Source organism: Cryptotermes secundus, unplaced genomic scaffold (assembly GCF_002891405.2).
Source record: "Cryptotermes secundus unplaced genomic scaffold, Csec_1.0 scaffold673, whole genome shotgun sequence".
Classification (NCBI taxonomy): Eukaryota; Metazoa; Arthropoda; class Insecta; order Blattodea; family Kalotermitidae; genus Cryptotermes; species Cryptotermes secundus.
Window position 1 is genome coordinate 1,129,993 of NW_019731277.1, and position 23,248 is coordinate 1,153,240.

Sequence of the window (23,248 nt, forward strand, 5' to 3'; positions counted from 1 at the left end):
GACTATTCTTACTGCCGCCCTCCGTGGTTTTACTCACTATCTCCAAGAAAATATTTCATTGAAGGCCACGACTGCTCCCTGTCGAGTTACTTACTTACTTACTTAGGAGCTGAGCCCTTCTCGAGGAGCCGCCAATTCTGCAGATACTAAAGAATTTCCCAGCATTTTATGGAATTTGTGGTCTAGAGGTCACAGTTCCAGGCTACAGATCCTGAGGTCCCGGGTTCGTTTCCCGGTGCTACCAGATTTTCTGAGAAGTAGTTCGTATGGAACGGGGTCCACTCAGCCTCGTGAGGATAATTGAGGAGCCACATGAATGGAGAAGTAACGGCTGCGGTCTAGAAAACTTAAATTAATGGCCCGTGGGGATTCGTTGCTCTGACCACGCCTCTACACTCTAAAGTTGCGGTCGCTCAGTCGGTATAGTTCGCTTGAGGACTAAAGCGACGGAGTTTGTTTTGTTCTTTTTTTCCCCTTACTGGTCTACGATTGATTTCTGCTGTGACTGAATTCAATGACGACTCTCTTACGACTGAATCCTTCTGAGTCTTGAGTTTCATATTACGACTGACGGTGAGTCGGCCAGTCTGCCTTGGAATAAAGCAGCCATCTGGGGCTTTCTTTTGTTATTGCTAGTGGGGTGGGACTAAGTCCCTTGTACTGCGGGCACTTCTGGCCTATTGTACCAGCCCCAGATGACAGGTGAGGGTGACTGTGGAGCAATTGGTGCAATGAAGATTGGTAGGGGAAACCGAAGTACTCGGAGAAAACCTGCCCCAGCGTCACTTTGTCCACCACAAATCCCACTCGATCAGACGCATGATCGAACCCGGGCCGCCGCGATGGGAAGCCAGCGACTAACCGCTTGAGCTATGGCGCGACCACCATCTGGGTCTTAGCCCAGATTTTTATTACTCTCAGACAGTTGCGTGTTTGTTGATATGGGGCACTCTCTCTGACGAGAGGACGGGTCTGACGCTTACAATTGCTGCTGGCCTTCGCCAGCGCAGTAATCCTCGGGTCCGAGTCACATGTAACTCGTGACCATATTTTACTGCCTCAAATTCGAGACTTCCCTTTTCGTCGCCTCCTAGGACTCGCAGGGTTACGGTAGAGGTGTTCGACCCCGTCTTCACACGGGAGTGTCGCATTCTGACTGAATCGTTCTTATGAAGGCTTCTTCTACAGTCTAGCGCGTATCCATGGAACTGTCTCCTGCCTGGCTGTTGTTATGGTAAACCCTGCTTACCGTACCGTTACCTACCAGTGATTTCCGCTTCTGTTCTTTGCTATTCCGGCTTTCAGGTGGCGCTTACCGAACATTTGGATAACAACGGATTATTCCGTGTCTATTCGTTGCAGCGGAAACGTGCTTACATAACAGTTGGTTAGCAATCGACTTCCGATCTGGCTCCGCTATTCCGGATTTCAGGCGTCATGTCTCAATATTGTTCAGCAATGGAATACTTTTGAGCTAAATTTAATATGGGCTTATTTGAACACAAACTGTGTTTTGGTACGAAAATTGTGGCATAGGCTTTTTGGATAGGGGAAACAGCTCAGAAGCGGACAGGAGTTTTCTACTTCTAAATAATTTTTAACCGGAAATAAAAAAAAATGTAGTTAATGCTTAAATCGATTTTGTGAATACCGGTATTGCAACTTCTTGCAAAGTACCACAAATGCCCCCCCCCCAAACAAAGTAGGAGACACCCAAGAGAAGAAACACGAATTATGGGAATTTTAATTAACTTTTACTTTTCTGTTACAGGCGCCATGTTTGAATAGTGATGGCGGTTCGAGAAATAATTAAGGAGAGAAAGCCAAACATCATTCTCAGATTATGCAATTAATATTCCGTGCTAGGAGAACTTTACTGCAAGTGACTAACGCTGGGGTCCCTTTAATGCATACTCCCAGTTTCTTTAAAATGAATTCAACAATTCTACTCTGCCAGTGAGGGTTACATTTAAGAAAGAAGTAAATTATAAACGAGGGAGGGAAGGAGTGAAGGGTGAAGTAGAAGGAAAATTAAGTTACCACTTTTTTTGTTCTAGTCATGAGTAGCGAGGAAAAAAATATGGGTGTCGTTGCGAAGGAATAAAGGAAGAAAAGGGTTCAAGGATTCTTCGCTGTATTTTAAAACTTTCCTTCGCTTAATTTTCTTTCTCAATTTCTCCATCGACGCGCATGTTACTGTGTTTCGTACGTGAAATCAATCCTTTATTTCATCTTCCCTGCTTTCAAAAATTTCTCAACAAACAACTATGATACCCCCCGATTTCCATTGTCTATCTTGGCGTTTAAAGAACTCTAAGGTGGTGAGATAAAAGGTAAACTTGTCCCTGTGCTTAGCTAATTAAGCACTACGCCATGAAAGCGTATGAGGGAGTGGACGTATAGATCCACATTTTCTTGGCCTAGGCACTAGTTGCAGATGAGTGGTCCGCTTAACGGCCCGGCCGCTTTACCCCCGAGGAAGAGCCCCCGGTACCCATTGGATAGGAGGTTGGGTGCTCCCCAGATACAGTCCGGACGACATGGAGACAAATTCTTGACCCTGCTGGGACTCGACCACCAACCTCTCGGCCATCCAGCCCGTAGCCAGTCGCTATACCGACCGAGCTATCCCGGTGGGTGTAAGTAAAAGTAAGTAAGTAAATCTATCCCTGTATCAGGTCGTGGAGGCCCATTGGGTTCTGTAACGTCGAGGCTCCCACATTTTCTAGACAATCGACTCATAGATGGCGGTAAGGTTGTCAGCCCTACGCGCCGGCCGCACTTTACCCACAGGAAGATTCCTGGTACCCATTTCTGTTAGAGGCTGAGTCGACCCCAGGGCCATAGTGCGGCTGGAAGGATTAGATCAATTGAAAAAAAAATCTCATCGGGACTCGATCCTGCGACCTTCCGGCTTGTAGCATTGTGCCTCCATCCCGGTGGAGGTACGAACTTTAACAAGCGGTACGCAGAAGGATGTACAGGTGGGTCTCGCCATGTCCAGTTACGTGCAAATGAGATGAGGATTTATGAGGACTCGATGGTGGTTCGTCAACTGTTACGCCTCACCTCACTCGTGACGTCACATCCTCTCCAACTTGTTTCATTCTCGCGATAAACAAACAAAAGCCATGGCAATTTTGAAGCCAGCATTTTTAGCTCTCCCTCGCCCGACATGATGATTTCATACATACATATACGTTTATTCGTATGTTCCTCGGTGGGAGGCCCCATTTTCTTTTTTCTTTCATATTTCCGATGTCACATTTGCAGCGCTGCTCATTCGTCAACTGTTCGCGAGCTGAGATATGTGAAAAGAGAGAAAAACAAATGAAATATTTCCTATTCTGCTTCCAAATCGCTTCCCCCCCCCCCTTTTTGTTATTTTTATTTTTTGGTAATTTATCGCGTAACTTTAAACTAAAAGATGTACACTCCACTGAAAATAAAATGACACGTTTAATTGGAGTATGTCCGTTAAAGCGGTGGACCTATAAGTGTCCATCGCTTATATTAATTAATATTATTAATATGGTGCTGGACCGCTTTTGCCTTCAATGTAGCCTCAATCCTTCTTCGAATTGATTCGTACAAGTTTTGGACAGGCCGGTCTCGATAGCCGAGCGGTCTAAGGCATGAACTGTCTTCGCTCGCTTGGAAACCGGGATCGTGGGTTCGAATCCCACTCAGGGCATGGATGTTTAGTTTGTTTGTGTGCGCTTTTCTGTGTTTGTGTACAGGTAGAGGCCTTGCGACGAGCTGATCATCGGCCCAAGGAGTTCTACCGAACATGTAAGATCAAGAAAAACCGAAGTGAACGGAGAAGTTCATGGAGGTAGGCCTAGGCCCACTGGGGCTGTAGTGCCAAGGGGGAAAAGTTTTGGACAGCCTCTAGCTGAATTTTATACCGTTCGGCTTGAAGAACACATTCAGGTTGCTTTAGAGGTGTTGGACATGGGAATGCGTTCCTCAGTCTAGCCTTCAAAACTGACCCCGGTGGTTCATTGATGTTCAAGAATATTGATTTTGCTGGCCAGGGAAGATGGTGATGTTCATTTTCATGCTTTTCAAACCATGACTGAACAGTTCCAGCCGCATGAATAGGGGCATTGTCGTCTTTTAAAACTGCATCTTTGTTCGGAAATAACGTCTGGACCATAGGATGCACCTGATTACCCAACCTGTCCACGCACTCCCTTGCAGTAATTCGGCCATGAAGGGTGAAGTGACCAACAGAATAATTTACCATGATATTGCTGCCTAAAAAACCGTCACAGAACCTCCCCCGTGTTTCACTGTTGGAACCAGGCATTCCGGATTGTATAGACTCCTTTGGATGTTCTCCAAACGTAAACTCTTCCTGATGTAGGGAACAGCATGAGGGACGGGCCATCTAACCATATTACGCGCGCTGTTCCAGTTGTCTGATGTCCAGGTTTTATGGTCATGACACCATCGTTTACGTATCTGAGCATTACTTTCAGTAATAGTAGATTTAGCAACTGCAGGCCTACTGTGGACGTTGGACAGTTCTTGTGTAAACAGGGTCTTCAAGATGAATATTCAGTTCTGCTGTCCTGTCACCTGTGCTGTAGTAGTTCTGTGACTTTTCGAATTGAACCTTCTCAATCTACGAGATATCTTTCTGTCAATGTTCATTTTCACCCACTGTTCCTCTTCGCTGTTGTTGTTTTCCCAGGATTCGTGTATGCTGACATAACCTCAGAAACTCTCGCTCTTGATACGCCTAATAATGTGGTAGTTTTTGTCACAGACACATCAGCTAAACACGCAACAACGATCTGTCCTCTTTCAAAATTGGACAAGTTTCCAATTCTCCGATTCATTCTCATGTACTGTCACTCAACACAATCACTAATCCACTGACACGAACATTACAGAATTTAAACAAACGGAAGAAAAACATTCAGTACTGCCAACTGAAGTTTTTCAATGTAGCCAACACAAATTCTAATCATCAAATTTCTTAGTGTTACCATTATTTTGTCAACCCCCTGTACGTGCTCGCAGAATACCGTATCATTAAATGTTTAAGTATAAAGTTCTTCTTCCTAACTAAATTTTATTCTTAACGAAAATAAGAACTACAAGAATACTTTACTTCTGACTTCATAATCTTTTTGTGGCGTTAGGAAAGATGACTACGTTAATTTACTGGTAATTTATTACTATTATTTTGAATAATTACTCGTTCACCGAGTTCCTTTATTCTGTTTCGTTTCTTCTCACACACACGCAGTTGCAATAAAGTGGGGGTTTTGAAATAAATTAACGAACCGTAAATTCAGCCCGAAGCAATTTGTTACTGGAAGACTAAACGCGGTGACAGAGGAAGACCGCGTCCCGCCTTTCAATTAGCCATGCAACAATGGCCGAAGAACATCCGAGCAGAGATCCCGGAAGACCAGAAAAGTATAACCAGCAATGTTTTAGTTGATAATATTCTCTTGAAGTAAAGAGTGATCTTTAATGTATACTTTATGAGTTCAGATATGTCTGTAATGTGCGCGGTTCAAATCCACGGAGACTTTCCAATTGCAGGCTACAAAGGCCAGGATGATAAAAGGAAATGTCTTTACTGAATTCATAAATGACAAATGGAACATTTTTTGGATTTGGGGTCCTCATAGCGGTGATTATGAAAGTCAACCGACGGTTTGCTATGTCCTTCATATTGATATCTTGCTCTGATTAGTCGTCGAACCTGAAGACTTAGGCGATGTTGTTCCGAAACGTCGGTTGACTTCTGCCGGGCTACAAGCCGTTATGCACCAAACAAGACAGAACTCTTTCTTGAACAAATACGACTGAAACCGCAAGACGCTAGGAACAGACACTAATTTCTGAGAAGTTTCAAATTCGATTTTAGCATCTTTTTAATCGACTCAGTCACTCATGGAGCTGAGCCCTTCTTGAGAAGCTGCCAACTGTGCAACTACTGAAGAACTTCCCAGCATTTTATGGAACCCGAAGGTTCATCATCGTGTTCACTAGATCCCTCCATCGGTCCCTATCCTAAGCCAGATCAATCCAATCCATGCCAGCCCATCATATCTCTCTAAGATCCATTTCAATATTGTCCACCTACTTACCCCTTGGTCTTCCCAGTGGTCTCTTTCCTTCTGGCTTTCCCACCAATATCCTATATGCATTTCTGCTCTCCCCCATTCATGCTACATGCCCTGCCCACCTCATCCTCCTTGACTTGATCATTCTAATTATACTTGGAGAAGAGTACAAGTTATGAAGCTCCTCATTATGCAGTTTTCTCCAACCTCCTGTCACTTCATATCTCTTCGGTCAAAATATTCTCAACACCCTCAGTCTATGTTCCTCCCTTAATGTCAGAGACCAAGTTTCACACTCATACAAAACCACAGGCGAAATTATAATTATGTATATTCGAATTTTTTATGTTTTTGAACAGCAGACGAGAAGACAGAAGGTTCTGCACTGAAAGGTTGTCTTTTTAATCGACTAATTACAAATATAGTTGCGCTGCAAATAGTGCCTGTACTTTGGAACTATTTCATACACTGGCGTAACACTAATAAATTGCGAAAGAAAATTAAAGTTGTCCCTGTGCTTAATTAATTGAGCATCACACCATGAAGATATATGGAGGAATGGAGGTATAGCTCCACTATTCTTCACCTCGGCACTAGATGAAGATTGAGTAGTCAGCTTCGCGCTTCGGCTAATTTACACCCGGGGAATACCAGATATCCATTAGACAGGAGGATCTGTGGGCCCCTGAGTCGGTCTGGGCACTGTGGAAAAAAATAAAAATTACTCGCCCATGCCGGGAAGCAAACCCCGGATGTCCAACACGTCGTTAAACCAACTGAACTATCCAGGCTTGTACGATCAATTAATATCACATTAAAAAAGTGTATCATTATAAAGTGCAGGTTTCACAAAACCTTTAAAAAAAATCTGCAACTTGTGGATATATACATCCACTCCCCCATACGCCTTCATGGCGTAGTGCGTAATTAGTCAAGCACAGGGACAATTTTATCTTTACTTTGTAATTAGTCAAGTGCCGTGTCAGAGATGAATCCCTCAACATAACGCCCGAGGATGTGACAATGTGCTGCCTGTCAAGGCTATTACATATATCTGTAGGCCGCGGTAGTGGTCAGACTTCCTGGCTACAGATACAGATGTCCCTGGTCCGATTCCCGGCGCTACCACATTTTCTGAGAAGCAGCGGCTCCGGTCTAAAAAAACGAAGTTAACGGCCATGGGAATCCGTTGCGCTGACCACGCGACACCCTCTAACCGCAAAATTTGGCATTAACTTCGCCTAAAAGCAGCGGTCGCTCGGTCGGTATAGTTCCCTTGCGGACTAAAAGCCACGGAGGGAGCAGTGGAGCGTGAGTATGTAGGAACTGTACAATGATAATTACCAGGACAAAAGCAGAGAAACTCACAAAGAAGTCTTCTTCAGTGCCACTATGAGTCATACAGGTTTAAACCCAAGTCTCCAGGATAAAAATTTACCAGCGTTTAACCACCTGAATTATGGTGAGGTCCCCTTCAAATCTCACCGCTAAAAAATAAACTTCCAACGAAATCATCAATTCCTCCATTACTCAACTGCTTTAATCTGCGATCAGATTTTCGCTTTCAGGGACGTTTCTTGCTCCGAGTTCCAGATCTTTCCATTTCCTCGCGCGGTAGGAAGAGTTGATGAGAAAGAGGACAAAAAGAGAACCGCGGAGAGGATGAAGAAGGAGACTGAGGGTGAAAAGAGTGAAGGGTGGGGGGGTGGTGAAGCAAATGGAAGTCAAACCGCTAACTATCAACGAATCTAATTTTCCCTCGAGATCACAGCACAAAGTTATGGCTTAATACGAGGAGAGAACTTATTTAAGAACCTGTATAGGCGACTTTCTTTTTTTTCTCCTCTCCTCACTTTCTTTTTTTTTTTTCTTTCTTCTTTCTTTACGTAATTTGGTGGTATATCAGGGGGAAAAACTTTTCTAAAGAGTCTCCAAGTGAAGAACATTTCCTTAAGCACATAGTGTGTCCCAAAATGTAGGGCACATGGAACTGAAAGCAAAAATCCTATTGTCTTCTATATAAAATTTCTTAACGAATATTTTTCTTATCCGTATGTAATGTTATTCGCCGGTGATTTTACAAAAAAAAAAAAAAATATATATGTATCTGGGACGAGATAATCCCATATTTTTAATTAATAAGACACGGACCACATAAAGAACGACAGTTTCAACAATTCTACGTTGCCGCACGAACGTCTTTACCGAGCTGTTACCTAGCAATGATAGAGGAAAACATAGACACACGCTTCAACAATTCTTTAATGGTTGCGTGTATTCATTGGAACGAGAAAGTGTTTACCGAGTGATAGCCTAGCAATACAGACACACACTGATTGGGGGGGGGGGTACGCCTTTGAGATGGGCTCAGGGGCCATGTTATACGTACCAACTTCCATAAAGATTGGTTCAAGCATGATTGCCTCTGTGGTCTAGTGGTCAGAGTTCCTGGCTACAGATCCAGAGGACCCGGGTTCGATTCCCGGCGCTACCAGATTTTCTGAGAAGTGGTGGGTCTGGAACGGGATCCACTCAGCCTCGTGAGGATAATTAACGAGACATTTCAAGGAAATAGCGGCTCCAGTCTAGAAAACCGAAATTAACGGCCGTGGGGATTCGATGCGCTGACCACGCGACACCCTCTATCCGCTAAATTTGGGACTAACTTCGCCGATAAGCGACGGTCGCTCGGTCGGTACAGTTCGCTTGTGGACTACTGGTCACAGTGTTCGTTTTGTTTGTTTGTTTATTTGTTTCATGTGAAAAAACTTATACATATCGTGCAGGAGAATATTTCGCCTTCAATTTCCCGAAATAACAAGTCCAAACGGAGATATAATTTCCATATTAATGGAGAGAGTTCAAGCCCACGGNTTTAAAAAGAAAAATATTAAGTAAGTAAGGCTGGATCGTGCAGAAATAGATTTTGGTGATTCAGACTAAATTATCTTCATGCAAACCATTTGGATGTTACACACTGCTGATATTTAAAATATATTGTTGCATCAAGTATAACTAGTTTAACAAACAAACAATTTTAATATTCATACATGCAGTGGCACTATAACAAAAATTTATGTAAAGTATCTCTTTTATAACATTGCTTTGTCTCCTGCTGATGGCCATTAGTGGCTGAAACATGTAAGGCAGAAAAAAAATATTTTAATTAATTATTAAATTATTTACAATTGTGGAACCCCAGCTCTTCATGCATTTCGTGGATGACGTTATTTCATGATGAGTCCCAGTGATGGGTTTTGCATGAACTTTCAGTTTCCATAAAAGTTGAGATTTTTTTTTCAAGTCCACGGAGTTTAAAATAATTATTTTATTTTTAGGTTAGACAATCACAGCAGCTGTGCAGTCTTAAGGCAAGAAATATCTTCACCCACTCAGACACTGGATCGTGTGTTCGAATCCCACTTGAGGCATGGATGTCTGTGTGCGTTTATTCTGTGTTTGTGTTGTCCTGTGTGTAGGTAGTGGCCTTGCGACGGGCTGATCCCCTGTCCAAGGAGTCCTACCGACTGTCTTCATCGGAAATAGGCCAGAGGACCCAACAAGAAAAAGTAGGAGATGATGATGATTATGATGATGATTTACAGGTTGGGTAACTGCACTCTCTACTTCAGACTATACGCCGTCCGATAATTGGGTAACAGGGAAAACTCTATATGGGAGAATATGGAAGTAAGTAACCGTGGGTTGACTTAAGGTACGCCGGAAATCCTCTGGGGGAACTGGGTAAGACCACGAAGTGGGACCTCAGTAAGTATAATCGGTGTTCCGACCGAGATTCGAATCGGGCAGTTCCTGAATTTATACCATAAACGCTGCCACCTGAGCCAGTTTGCCAAATTTAGAACTGTACTTCCGAAGTTCACAGGAATGCAGACGTAAACTTGTAGCGAGAAGGTTCGAGTTTGATATACAGCGTGTCCCCAAATAATGACACCCCACACAGAACTTCCGTTGTTCATCGTTGTAGAGCGTGTTTTGCCTGAGATTCTGAACACCTAACTTCGCAGTATTCCTGTACTACCATTCTTTTGCTTGCTATTTTTTCCCACTGGCTCTACAGCCCCCTTGGGCCCCGGTCTCCGATTTTCAATTTCATGATCATTTTACAGACGGCAGGACTCCTTGGAGAGTGATTAGCTCGTCGCAGGGCTTCTACCTAAACACAGGACAACACAAACACAGAATAAACACATATACCAAACATCCATGCCTCGAGTGGGATTCGAACCCACGATCCCGGCTTCCGAGCGAGCGAAGACAGTGCATGCCTTAGACCGCGCGGCTACCGTGACCGACAGTGTATAAGAATAATATATAAGAATTCAGTCCGTACCTCACAGGAAACAGATTCGAACCCACGATCCCGGCTTCCGAGCGAGCGAAGACGGTTCATGCCTTAGACCGCGCGTCTACCGTAACCGGCAGTGTATAACAATAATATATAAGAATTCAGTCCGCCCCTCACAGGAAACAGATCCGAACCCACGATCCCGGCTTCAGAGCGAGCGAAGACAGTGCATGCCTTAGACCGCTCGGCTACCGTGACCGGCAATGTATAAGAATAATATATAAGAATTCAGTCCGTACCTTACAGGAAACAGATCCGAACCCACGACCCCGGCTTCCGAGCGAGCGAAGACAGTACATGCCTCAGACTGCTCGGCTACCGTGACCGGCGTTTTCTTATATTAACATGATGTAAACACAAAATAATATGATCATATTGTAGCGTGTAGAGTCGTTTCGAGGCAACGGTTCAGTAAACACGTTCCTGCGGCAATGGATACTCATGCAATAATAGGGTTACTGTTAGGAACGGTGTTCTCTGCTCTGTCCTTGCAAATGGGATATAAAGAGAACAACTGAAACAAGAATAGTTCAGTTGGAAGAGAACCTCCGGTCAAAGAGGAATTGAGCTTGAAGCAGAGGAATAACGGTTGTTAGGGGCCGTTGCAGGAAACTGCTGTTGGAGAGACTACGGGCTGGAAATGATTTAGCGTATGCTCTAGTGATTCTTGAAATATGGACATCAGCGATGGCGCGACAATTAAGTGTAATTACGCGTTGTGTGTTAAAATGGTCAATAAATCCAGTATCATTCCAAACTATTCTATAGTCACATACAACATATTATTCTGTAACACCCTGTATGTTTCTGTCCAAGACGATAAGGCAGAAACTCTACTGAAGCAGATTATCACAGATACAATTTTGCTACAACTAAGTGTCAAGTACGCACATTTACGCATGAATGACGAAATTGTGAATCTAGTTCTACTGATGTCAGTGTGAAGGCATGGGGGTAGATATAGTAACGAAATTATAGCTACATTTTGGGGCTCTTTAAAACAAACCCTACCATATTTTATCTCTGTCATATTATTGCCAGGTTTCTTAACCCACCAAATTCCTTTTCATTACTTATTTCGTTCCCTTCTTCCTTTTAACCCCAAATTCTCCATTTCTGGAACCCATTTTTTTCCTTCTTTAAGACGGTTTTATTTAATTACGGGAATGTGGGCCCTCTCCCTTCCACCAGAGCAGCATTCAATGCTTTAATTTCCTTCATCATAACCCGAGCAGGCCTTCAATTAGAACACGGCTTCGGATTTCTCTTTGTGGCCAGTAACTCCTCCTTCCGGCCTGACCAGACCAGTGATCACAGAGACACAGCCGGTGGCGCAGCGAATTACTTCTACATGGAGAAGATCGCTCCAGACGCACTAATTCGGAGAAACTAGACACTTTACGGCGAATAAACGTTACAACTAGAAGTCCATAATAAAATGGAGATAAGTCCACGTTTATGATTTGAGCTTCTCACAGCGGTGATTATGAACATTTCTATCCTTCGGGATATAAAGACATGTAGTCCGATGAAAATTAACAGATGTTTCGTCTAAATCTTCAGGATCGAAGAATAAGTCAAGCAAGAAGCCAACATGAAGCAGGGAGTGAGGAGAGCGACACGTTTCTTCGAAATGTCGGCTGTCATTTGGCTGTACTTCTTTTGGCTTATTTTGGACTTCACCCATCGTCTGCTATATAAAAGACAAAAAAAAAACGACGTTTCGGAGACTGGATCTGTCTCCGTCTTCAGGTGGATAGGGAAGGATAAACCTACTCAGTTGGGCCCCTTAAAAAGAGCTAGTCTCACTCACTGAACCTGTCTTTTATATACCAGACGATGGGTGAAGTTCAAAATAAGCCAAAAGAAGTACAGTATACACCATCGTCAGAATCCTTTCAAGTCTGTCATTTGGCTATTTGTTTTTTCGAAACCATAATAAAAAAGATGTAAATCCATCCCTGTAACAGGCCGTGGAGGCCCATAACGCTGTGAGGCTCCCACATTTTCTCTAGACAATCGGCTCACAGATGGTAGTGAGGTTGTCAGCCTTACGGGCCAGCTGCCCTTTACCACCCCATGAAGATTCCTGGTACACATTTCTGTTAGCGCCTGAATCGACCCCAGGGCCACAGTGCGGCTGGAAGGATTAATTTAATTGAAAAATACACTGACCTCATCGAGAATCGAACCCGCGGCCTTCCAGCTTGTAGTATAGTGCCGTAACCAATTACGCTATCGCGTGTCCCCTACCTTTATATTTAGGATTTACATATGTATATGATCACATTTTCAAATTTCTGAAAAAAAGCTATATAATTTTTCTTTGGTTTCTTGTGCCCTTTCCTGTGAAAGTTACATTTTGCTGATGATTGGTGATTCTGTTTCCAGGTCCCATGAATGCTACTTCGTGGAATGGAGGATGAGCGGCCTTTCCCACGGGCTGGAGGTTTGTCATTTCTTCCACCAGGCGGCATAAACATCGCATCAACATGGCGGATGATGACAAAGAAGATTCTAAATATTTCGCCTTGCTCACATCTACTGCAGAAAACAACAATGGTCCCCAACATTATGAGCAAATTAGCAACAAATATTTGGAAGTGGGCTTCGGTAACCAGATTTCGAAATCGTGGAGAAGTACATCGAACCCAACTCCTTTCAATAAAACAACCCAGAATAACTTCAAGCAATTCATTTTCTCTACTCCACATTGTGCTGATTTTGGTGCTTTTTGGAAAGACTGACGCCCTCTGTCCGTCTCGATGTTATTGTAACGACGAAGCGCTGAGGGCGTCGTGTGAAGACGCAGGTCTTGAAGTCGTGCCAATCCAGCTGAATCCGAACGTGAAAACCATCAACTTGAGAGACAACCGCATCGGCGACGTCCACTTCACACTTGGCTTCTATTCAAATCTCCGTTCATTGGACGTCTCGCGTAATCGAATCTCGTCACTGGGGTCTAAAAACTTTGAACTTCAAGAGAAACTTCTGAGCCTTAATGCGAGCGGTAACCAAATCGCCAACCTTAGCAAATTCACTTTCAGTGGACTCAAATCACTGAGAGTTCTGGACCTAAGTGGAAATCTTATTGAAAGTTTAGATGGTGGCATGTGGGAGGAATCACCAAATTTGTGGGAAATTCATCTCCGTAGCAATAAAATTATCACCATCGGTGAAGGTGTCTTCGATCCATTAATTAACCTAAAAGTGCTAGACCTCTCAGATAACCAGCTACTTGATGTACCTACAGGTGCTTTAAGACGTTTACCATCTTTGAGAACTTTAAATCTTGCAGATAACCTCATGGAAAGTATATCAAGTGACGCCATACCAAATTTGCGAGACTTAAAAGTTCTTTCACTTGCGTCAAACGTGATATCTTACATTCATAATGCAGGATTTGACGGACTTCTGTCACTGGAGTATTTGGACATTAGTTATAATAACTTAAGTTTTATTCCTAAGCAACAACTGTCAAAACTAATGAGTCTAGGAGAACTTGACCTCAGTGGGAACCAGTTCTCCACAATTGGACCAATAGCTTTCCAAAGTCTCTTCGAGCTCCGGCGCTTAAGATTGTGCAGACTTCCAAAACTTGAACTTGTCGACGTGAGAGCTTTTGTTGATAACATAAAACTCCAGAGCATTTTTATGGAATACAACGTAGGACTTACCAATCTTCCCACAAGACTTTTTCATGGTAACCCACTTCTTGTTGACATCTCCGTCCGTGGCAATTCTTTCACACTTCTGGATGCCTCTCATTTCCCTTTGGATCAGATGGATTCTCTGAACCTTGCAGGTAATCCATTACACTGCAACTGTTCCATGTTTTGGCTATGGACGTTGGCACGCAAACAGTACGAGGCAGAACAAAGAAATGTCACAGTCCTGCCTCAGCCTTCAGATGTATCAGCAGCTCCTTCAGCATCAACAAAAGTGGTGAACAAGATTCTTCAACTGGATATTGATGCTATTCGATGCGTGGGCCCAGAAACTGTTAAAAGGCTACTGTTGGTTGATGTGCCAGAAAAAGAGGTACGATGCGATATCTCTTGGTTAGCGGTCATCATTGTTACCGTTGTTGTATTCTCACTGTTTGCAGTGACATGTGGTTTCTTGTTGTTTCTGGGAAGTGACCGATTTTGCAAGAAACCTGACACACTCACAGAGTTACCAAATTACCATCTCCGTCACCATCAGAATGGTGCTGTGCTTATGGTAATGCCAAAAAAGGACAATATGGATGGACTGGATGATTTCATGCTGAAAAAGAAGGATTCAGAGGTGAATGAGATGCCATACAATCATCAGCATCCCTTAGCAAATTGGGACCCTGTTAACAAAGGCATTGGTGTTCCAGATAATAGAGCACTTGCCATGTATCAAAACCAATACAGTGTGAATGGTGAAGCGCACAAACCAGCACACATTGTTTACGTGTAGGCTGAATGACATGTTAGCCAGTACAGAGCTCTGAACATTCATGTGTACAGAAAATATAAACTAAACAATGTTTCAAACAAATAAATTCAAAGTAAATACTGTAGCAGTGATATCAGAATTCGAGGATGGATTTTGAAAGCAAGCTTCATATTCAACAAAAGACTTTATAATATAAGGAGATTATATTGTGGAATGTCTGCTCTTCTATTTAAAATTACAATAACTAAAAAATGTAAAATAGAGATGACTAATTAATATGACTTAACACATCAAGGGCCAGATTATGAATATCAGGTTTTAGCTGATACTGAATTTTAAAGAAACTTATAAATTTGTGGAATATATCTGCACTTTTCCAGAATATGGATATGAAAAACTAGTAAAAATAAAAATTCTGTATTTATATTCCATAAAGATAAGTTAGTAGCATACAAATAATTTTTAGTTAAAACAGAGTCATCATTATGTTTCCTTTAACTTTTATTTAAACAGGCCTTGCAGTCTTTCAATTGTTTTCTGTGTGGTCTTACCACTATGCTTTTAGTAACACCAGTAATCTTAATATCAAAGAAATAATTATGCGCGTTATGGATTCCATAACTCCATACTAGCTTCTCACATTTCTTCAAATTTTCTGTAAACTTCTATAAGTCGTAACTATTATTTGAACCCCAATTATTTACTGCATTCAGAAGGTACCACTTTTAAACTTTCCATGCTGATTCTCCCATTACCAAGGATAAATGGGTGCTTACTTTATATATCACACACTTACACTACATATACCACGCTTATGGCCCTTTTCTGTAAGACCTATACTTATATAACACCTGCTGTTACCTACAATTAAGCAGATATGTGTATTAAGCATATGGTAGCCTATATATAAAACAAAACTCAGATTGTCGTGTTTGATACTTCGCCTTCAACTCAAAATATTAGTATTGTTTATGCTAATAATGCTGCAGATGTAATCATATTTGGACGGACTATGAAATAAAAAAGGTTAATTTAAATTAAGAAACATCTGGTTGTGTTTCGTTTTGTCAGAAAGTGAAGTGTGAGAATAGAAACTTCTTTAATAATGTAATTCTTACATAGGTGCAAATACCACTTTCCTTCTTCAAGTTAGTCAATACATGTATGTGTTCCTCATAGTTTCAGTTCCATTTGATTGTTATAAGAACCAAATATTAATTATTATTCAATATTTATAATAATATTGTGTGAAAAGTAACATCAAATTTCGAGTGATGAATAAATAACAGAGTGAAAATTTGAGTTTATAGAAGAGAATGGTGTATGTAAGTAATAATTATGATATATTTGTCAGTGAGCATATTGCATAAGCTATGATGAAAAATGAAATGAAATCGTAACATTAATGCAATATGAAGCCAAAAGAACATACGAATTTGTGAAAAATATATATTTATATATAAGTTGTGCAATATTGACATGTAAAAATGCATAGGCCTGACACAACGGTAGTTTTCTCGGAAAAATACTTGTTTAAGAACTATATAATGTTTCAAAAATTGTGTTTCATTGCTGAAAGGACATCTAAATGTTCAGTTCCAAGTTTACATTACTAAATCATTAATAAAAGTTCGCTTTATTTATCAGACACTGAAAAATCTAAATACTCATATACATTTCCTTCCAATATAATTCGACCTGTAAGTTTGTCTGAGTGGGTAATATGTCCCAGAATCTGTTCAGATTTCATTGTAGCTATTCTAAGTTTACTACAAGATCATATTTCATAAACTTCTTCAATCACAAAACATGGAACAAAGCAGTATCACTAGCCACAAGGTGGAGACATAATTATATTTTAACATTGGTCAATTTATAGTTTAATTTAAAATTATTGGAATCTTATTAAATATGCTGTGGTCTTCCCTGCCTAGTGGTGTATGTTAGGAGACATGTTTTAATTTTGTTCCAAATTCATAGAAAGGGAAAAAAATATTGTTTATCGGGAAAGGAAATTCTTATACAGTTTTTAAATTGTGAACACAGCTAAAGACTTTATTCCTTTAACATTTATTGCACATGTTAGTACTGTTGGACTACTACAATACGAGAAGAAATCGTAAAAGTATTAATTATATTATTAAAACTTGTGACAGATATTTTGGCACAGAGGAATAATGAAATAATTAATTAAAACTCTGAAAATTATTTACGTATAAAACGATAGCGCAGTATGTTTGAAAAATTTTAAACAATTATATAACATTGAAAAAATTACAGATAATGAACATTGCTTTCGTTTATTATCACACTACAGTCAATAATATAAGAAGTTATTTAGAAACATAAAATGAGCAAGATAAAAAAGGATTAAAATAATTAAATTATATAGCGGACTTATTATGAAAATATATAGTGTTTTGTCCCCATTTCGTAGCACTTTACCCGACAGAAATTGATAGGGAAGACCTTGCCTGTGTAAATGCGAGGTAGTATTTGCTAAAAACTGTTATTCGTGTTTTAGTTTTCTGTGATCTATTGAATATGCCATCAATCATATGTTTTTTACACGGCTTTGAAACATGACTATTCGAATTGCATAAAGGAATGTTAATGTAGGTTGTGTGTAATGTATGATATATTTATTTAAATTTGTTTCCTGAAATTATTGTTATTAACAATAAAATATTTTTAAACAGTTTTAATTTACGCACAGTCAAGAATAATAAATTTGAGCTGTTTTCTTTTGTATTAGTTACTATGTAATTCGGAAGATGGCATTGCAAATGTCGACCCACGTCGATAAAATGATGAATTTAAACTAATTTCAATAATTTGTGTTGCATTTGACTGCACTGTGATGATAAATAAGGCTATGGGTTACAACAGTGCATAACTCAACATAAAATATATTTACTTTTGTTTTGGAGTGTATAAAATATGTTAAATATTATTTTAAATTTATCTGATTTCAGAAAAATTATCATAATAAAATTCCAACTCTATGTGCATACTTTATAAGCAATATAATTGGGTTACCATTTTATATTGGGGGGGGGGGAAATCATTAACATATTACAGTTTAACTATCTATTTATTAATTATAATTTTGAACCTTGACACTATTCTACATTAGCCCACTCAAAAGTGATGAAGAAGACTGACATCTTGATTATTCAAGCAGTGAACATAAAACACTCCTTGGACAGAACATTATATTACCACAGTTTTTGTAAAATATCAAACCGTGTGTTTAGGCCTAGATATTAAGTCACTGTGTCAACATTTTACATTTATGAGAAGCAAATGAATAGTTAGAACATATAATCACAATATTTTGTTGATTCTCTTCAAGGTGTGATTATGTGAAATAATAATTTGTATATGAATTAAAAAATACAATGTGTCGAAATATTTTTAACAGTGTATATTTTTAGTGTTTTATTAATTGATTGAAATTAGCAATAATTCTTGTATTTCATGATACTTAACCAAAGAGTTCAGCACTTTCAGAAAGTGTAAGGGAGGGCTTGTCTTCTTAAGTAAGAGTCAAGAGTACATTACTTTCATATTACTCTATAAAATCTTTATAATTTTTCAAACAGCATATTTAAACAGAACATTAATTTCATAATATATTTTATCTTCATCACATACAATTACCAAGTCATTAATTATACTTGGCTTGTATAGGTTCATATTTTTCGTATTAAACTCTACAGTAAAGTCAATAATTTATCATGTAACAAGATATTGAGTTCATTTCACAGTTTTCATACTGTCTTTCTTCGTGGAGCAATAAACACTGTTAACCACCACGGCCTAGTCAAAATCTTAAGGAGCATGGTACGTATAAAGACCATTGGCGTTGTGAATGGAACCGATACATATTACAGAAATATATTTTGCTATATAATTACGTGTACAGTTCTTATACGAAATTTCTTTCTGTATTTCAATTTACCTGTATTTACTCTGTTACTTGTGATATTGCGAAATAATATTATGAAAACTAAATACGTTCGGACTCCTAAGTCACATCCCCATAAAGTAAATTTTGATTAATTTGGTAGATACATGTGCCTGATTAAAATTTTCTCTCCAAAGGTTGACTAATTAAAATTACTTAAATTAAAAACCATAAAGAAGCCACAGTGTAAGAAATATGATCATCATACACATATAAAGAACGAAACAGGTGAAATTTACATTTTATTAAATAAACATAAGTAATTTCTAAATATTATAAACGTTAACAATAAATGTGTTAGTTCCATTTACTGTGATATAATAAATGGAAAATGATACTAAATTTTGTGTAAAATTTTTCATGTGCCTCGTGATAATTTTCTATTATATTGCGTCTTCCTGTACCATCTGCAAGTCTTTCTTTCAATTGATTATTTAAACATTTATACATCAGCGACATAAGCCGTGTGGTCCCTGAAACTTAAATTGTAGCTGGTTGTTCGTAAATTATGTTCCAGTTCGTAAATACCACATATAACTCATGAATTATTGTATAATGTAATAACTGACATTTTTGTTCCTAATTTTATATATCATCATATTAAAATATCTTAAATTAATATGAATTCCAATTTTGTCGTACATTCGGCCAGCCACACGTCAGACATATAAATGTGTTTATCTGGGTTATTTAAGTCACATGTCATAAAAAAATTAAACCTGTAAAAATATTTACATACTATATAAACATGTGCGTACTGATTATTATAAACTTTTATGCACATGAAGGGTTCTATCTTCTGGGAAGTTCTTCTATGTAATTGGAGAAATTTGATGACGTTCCATTGGAACATACAGCCTCCAGATTCAGGAATGAAGAGTGAGTCAAATAAGTATCACTCTTTATATGCTTGGCTTACTGTTAAACCCTGAAGATGGAGGCACTAATTTCTTCCGAAATGTCACTGAGCCGGTTGACACGTAAATTAACTTCTAAACTTATATTCTGGAGGTGTTCAGTTCGAATCTCGACCAAATTATCGGATGTTATGAGATCTCTAATAGAATTCATAGTCCCTCCAGTTAAATGCCACGACTGTACATTTATCAGGCCACGACCGCTTCCATTACAATTATTTCTATTTATATTCCACCATTCGACGCTATATAGTTTGGTTACGGGCGGCATCGTAAAATATAGTCACGTGTATGAATGACTAGACGGGGTTTGGATTGGAGATTGGATTTATTTGATTACAGATCGTAACTACAAGTAATTATAATACTATCGCTGATCTCCACTTTACAAATCACTACAGCATACTCTAAGCCTTCTCAGTCTGCTTTCACTAGTCGTTTCCCGATAACGGATCTTAACAATGGAGATTTTTCAGCTTCTGTGCTCATGTCGTTACTTTCCGGCGAATAGCCCACAACTAGAGTTATTTTACGACTGGCGGTTTACTAACAATCACTTTGTCTTGGTGCCAAGCCCCTTAAGACTCACGACCCGAGTGTTTTAATTCAACTGAACTCTTGTGCTCATAGCCCTTCTGTAACATTCTCTCTGACGAGAAGATGGATATGTCTCTTATGAATACTCTTAGCCTTTCGTCAAGTTATTGAAAATACTTCCTTTTGCATTACCCTCTGTCAGTATAGGCTTTGCAAAGCAGATCGTGTCTACATTACGTATCTTATGCTACAACGGCAGCTTAGTCACTTGAACGGTCGTAAGCTTGTCCTCCGCCAAGTTTAAGCCTTTTATATTTTTCTGAACCCTTATTGCATTAGTTCTCCTTACATCTCGGCACGTACCGCGTAGAAAATACAATTTCCAACAGTTCCTCTGTTGTTGCGAGCGGTCTCGTTGCCATGGGAACCTGTTTGTTTCGGTGTCACTACCTAGTAACGGGTCTACATTTTGCAATACTATCTTCCCCTCTCCAAAAGCGAAGAATTCCGGTAAATTTCTACCAGCTACGTAGCATAATTTTCCAGAAGATATATCATCTCATTGTCACCGAACAAGAGCCTCAACTCTCACTTATGCGCACATATGTTCCTTTGGAAAATTTTTCTTCTTACCACTGTATGAAATTGAAATAAACAACAACTGAAAAGTCGGACTCTCCCTTGTCACTGCAATACAAGCCAGCTGATGATAATTAGTCATGTATTACGCTGTGATTTTTCCCATTTGTTCGTGCTCCAGCTCAGAGTGTAACAAGCAATCTTTGTATATGCAATATTTATTGTGAAGAAAAAAAAAAAAACTTGTGACGATAATTATTTTGAAAATATTATATATAAAAGACATGTAGCATATAAGTATTATATAGACTGTATTACTTTGGTTGCAGATTGTTAAGTTATATTGTAACTAACCTCTTTATAAAATAAAATAATACACCAAGTTGATAATTAAAAATATCGAATTGTGCATGTCATGTCATATTCTTTCATTGCCAGCCTTTCAAGGCTGAACAGTGCATGTACAAAATATTGATTGACATTGGTTTTAATCCTTTATTATGACTGTAGTGTCTAGTCTGATAGATGGGCACTAACGTTTAGAAGGAACATAATTCCTTCGTCTATAGATCACTTCTTCTACCTTGAAGATGAAGGTAATATGTTCCTCCGAAACATTTGTGCCTACCGTAATGTTGTCCCGTCCGAGAAAAATATAATCCTATAATTCACCAATAAGAAAAACCTCAGATCTGATTTTATTCTATTTTAGTTTCTTACGGTATGACAAGTTTACACACCCCGCCATTGCTTGGGTAGTTCTTCGGTTCTACCACCAGAGTGTGCTTATCGTTCGAATATGGAGGATATGTTAGGGGCGGATAATCGATAGGAACAGGAATTTTATGTACAATCGCTTTTATCGTATATCTATTGTTATTATGGAATGGAATCCGATGGAGGGGCGGTAGTAGGTCAGGTATTTCCCCTACCCTAAATAATTTGGAAAAAAAATAAAATTAAAAAAATAAGAAAATATATAAAACATTAATACCAAAAGTTTTAAGTGTTGCTTTTTATATTCTTGTAACCTGAATACTCTGGGGTGATCACTAAACAGTCTTAATTGTAAGGCGAGCTACGGTCTGGACCGAGGCATTGGAATTCGATTCCTGTCAGGGGCACGAGTTCAGCTTTTCTCCTTGACGTACAGACCGAATTTTTGGTCCACCCAGACTCCTATGCAACGAATAAAATGGGTTCTCTCTCCGGTGGTAAAATGGCAGGGGCGTGAAGCTCACCACTTTCCTCCAGCGAGTGCCGGGTTAAGAATACGTGGAGTTTAACTATCCCGTATGTTTTCATGGCATGGTGCTTAATTAACTAAATACAGGAACAACTTTATCTTTATTTTATGGAGTACACCTTCCCCAGTGTCGTTATATCCTGTTTCGTTCTCCCTTTTTTTTGGTTATGTCATGACCATTTCAATATTGAGACTCCATAGTGTGGGAAGCTACGAGGTGGGTGACAGATGAATCATGAATTGGAGAGATTTTGGAGGAAGCGGTCGTGGCCTATTCGAGGTATAATCCCGGAATTTGTCTGAATGAGCGAAAATTAGACTAGCCTCTGACCTGCCCGAGATTCGAACAGAGGTTAGCTCTTTGTAAGGGACCCAACAGAGTAGGTGTCTCCCTTTCACGTGAGGCCCTGACCCTGTGATTGATGTTAGATCTTTCTAAGGGATCCAACACAGTTGGTGTCTCCCACCCTCTCAACTGAGGGCGAAAACAATTTCAGTATCCAGAACATTATGTTCTGTAGCTTTTAGAAAGGATAAAGTCCGAAACCTCCGTAATTCTTGTCCTTAATTTATCTGACAACGACTTATTAATTGCATGAAGTGCTTAGATTTGATTGGAAATCAGGCGTAACTTATTTTATTGTTCTGACTGTGCATCTGCTTGGAATTAAAATGAAATCCACGGCTAAGCCCAGTTAGGAGAGCGATGCCTGTTGCACTTTCAGCTTCAGAAGATGGTAGAGCCTTGTCTGTTTCACAGGACACGCCCCCTCCAATTGTTCCATCAGTCACGGTCTGAATACAAACGAGTGAGGCTGTTGGCTGACTGCCGATGTCACATCTTCACCGGCCTCCAATTTCTCATGTGCAGCTTCTTGTGCTCCAACACAGCCCCAGCAACATACTTATCACACCGGACGTTTCAATTTAGTACTCCGTTTCAATGCAAGCTTTCAATTAGGGAGTCACAACTTCAGAGACCTTCCGTTCGTCGAGTTTCACGTACCGTCAGACTAGACGTTGTGTCTTGTGGAGTCGCCACTATTATCTGATGAATAAAAAATATTGTCGCGTGAATGGGTAGGAATTGGGGGCACGTGGTAGCGTAGTTGG

The 23,248-nt window shown here is 39.8% G+C and overlaps 1 protein-coding gene across 1 annotated transcript in view; it reads left to right on the forward strand.

Moving 5' to 3' along the window:
* The window catches only part of LOC111866880, a 333,488-nt gene that overhangs the window by 280,817 nt on the left and 29,423 nt on the right, over window positions 1-23,248 (forward strand). Inside the window, exon 4 of the mRNA XM_023856222.2 lies at window positions 12,850-14,903. Within this exon, the coding sequence (XP_023711990.1) occupies window positions 12,859-14,903 (2,045 nt within the window). The 5' untranslated portion in view covers window positions 12,850-12,858. The remainder of the gene's footprint in view (window positions 1-12,849; window positions 14,904-23,248) is intronic.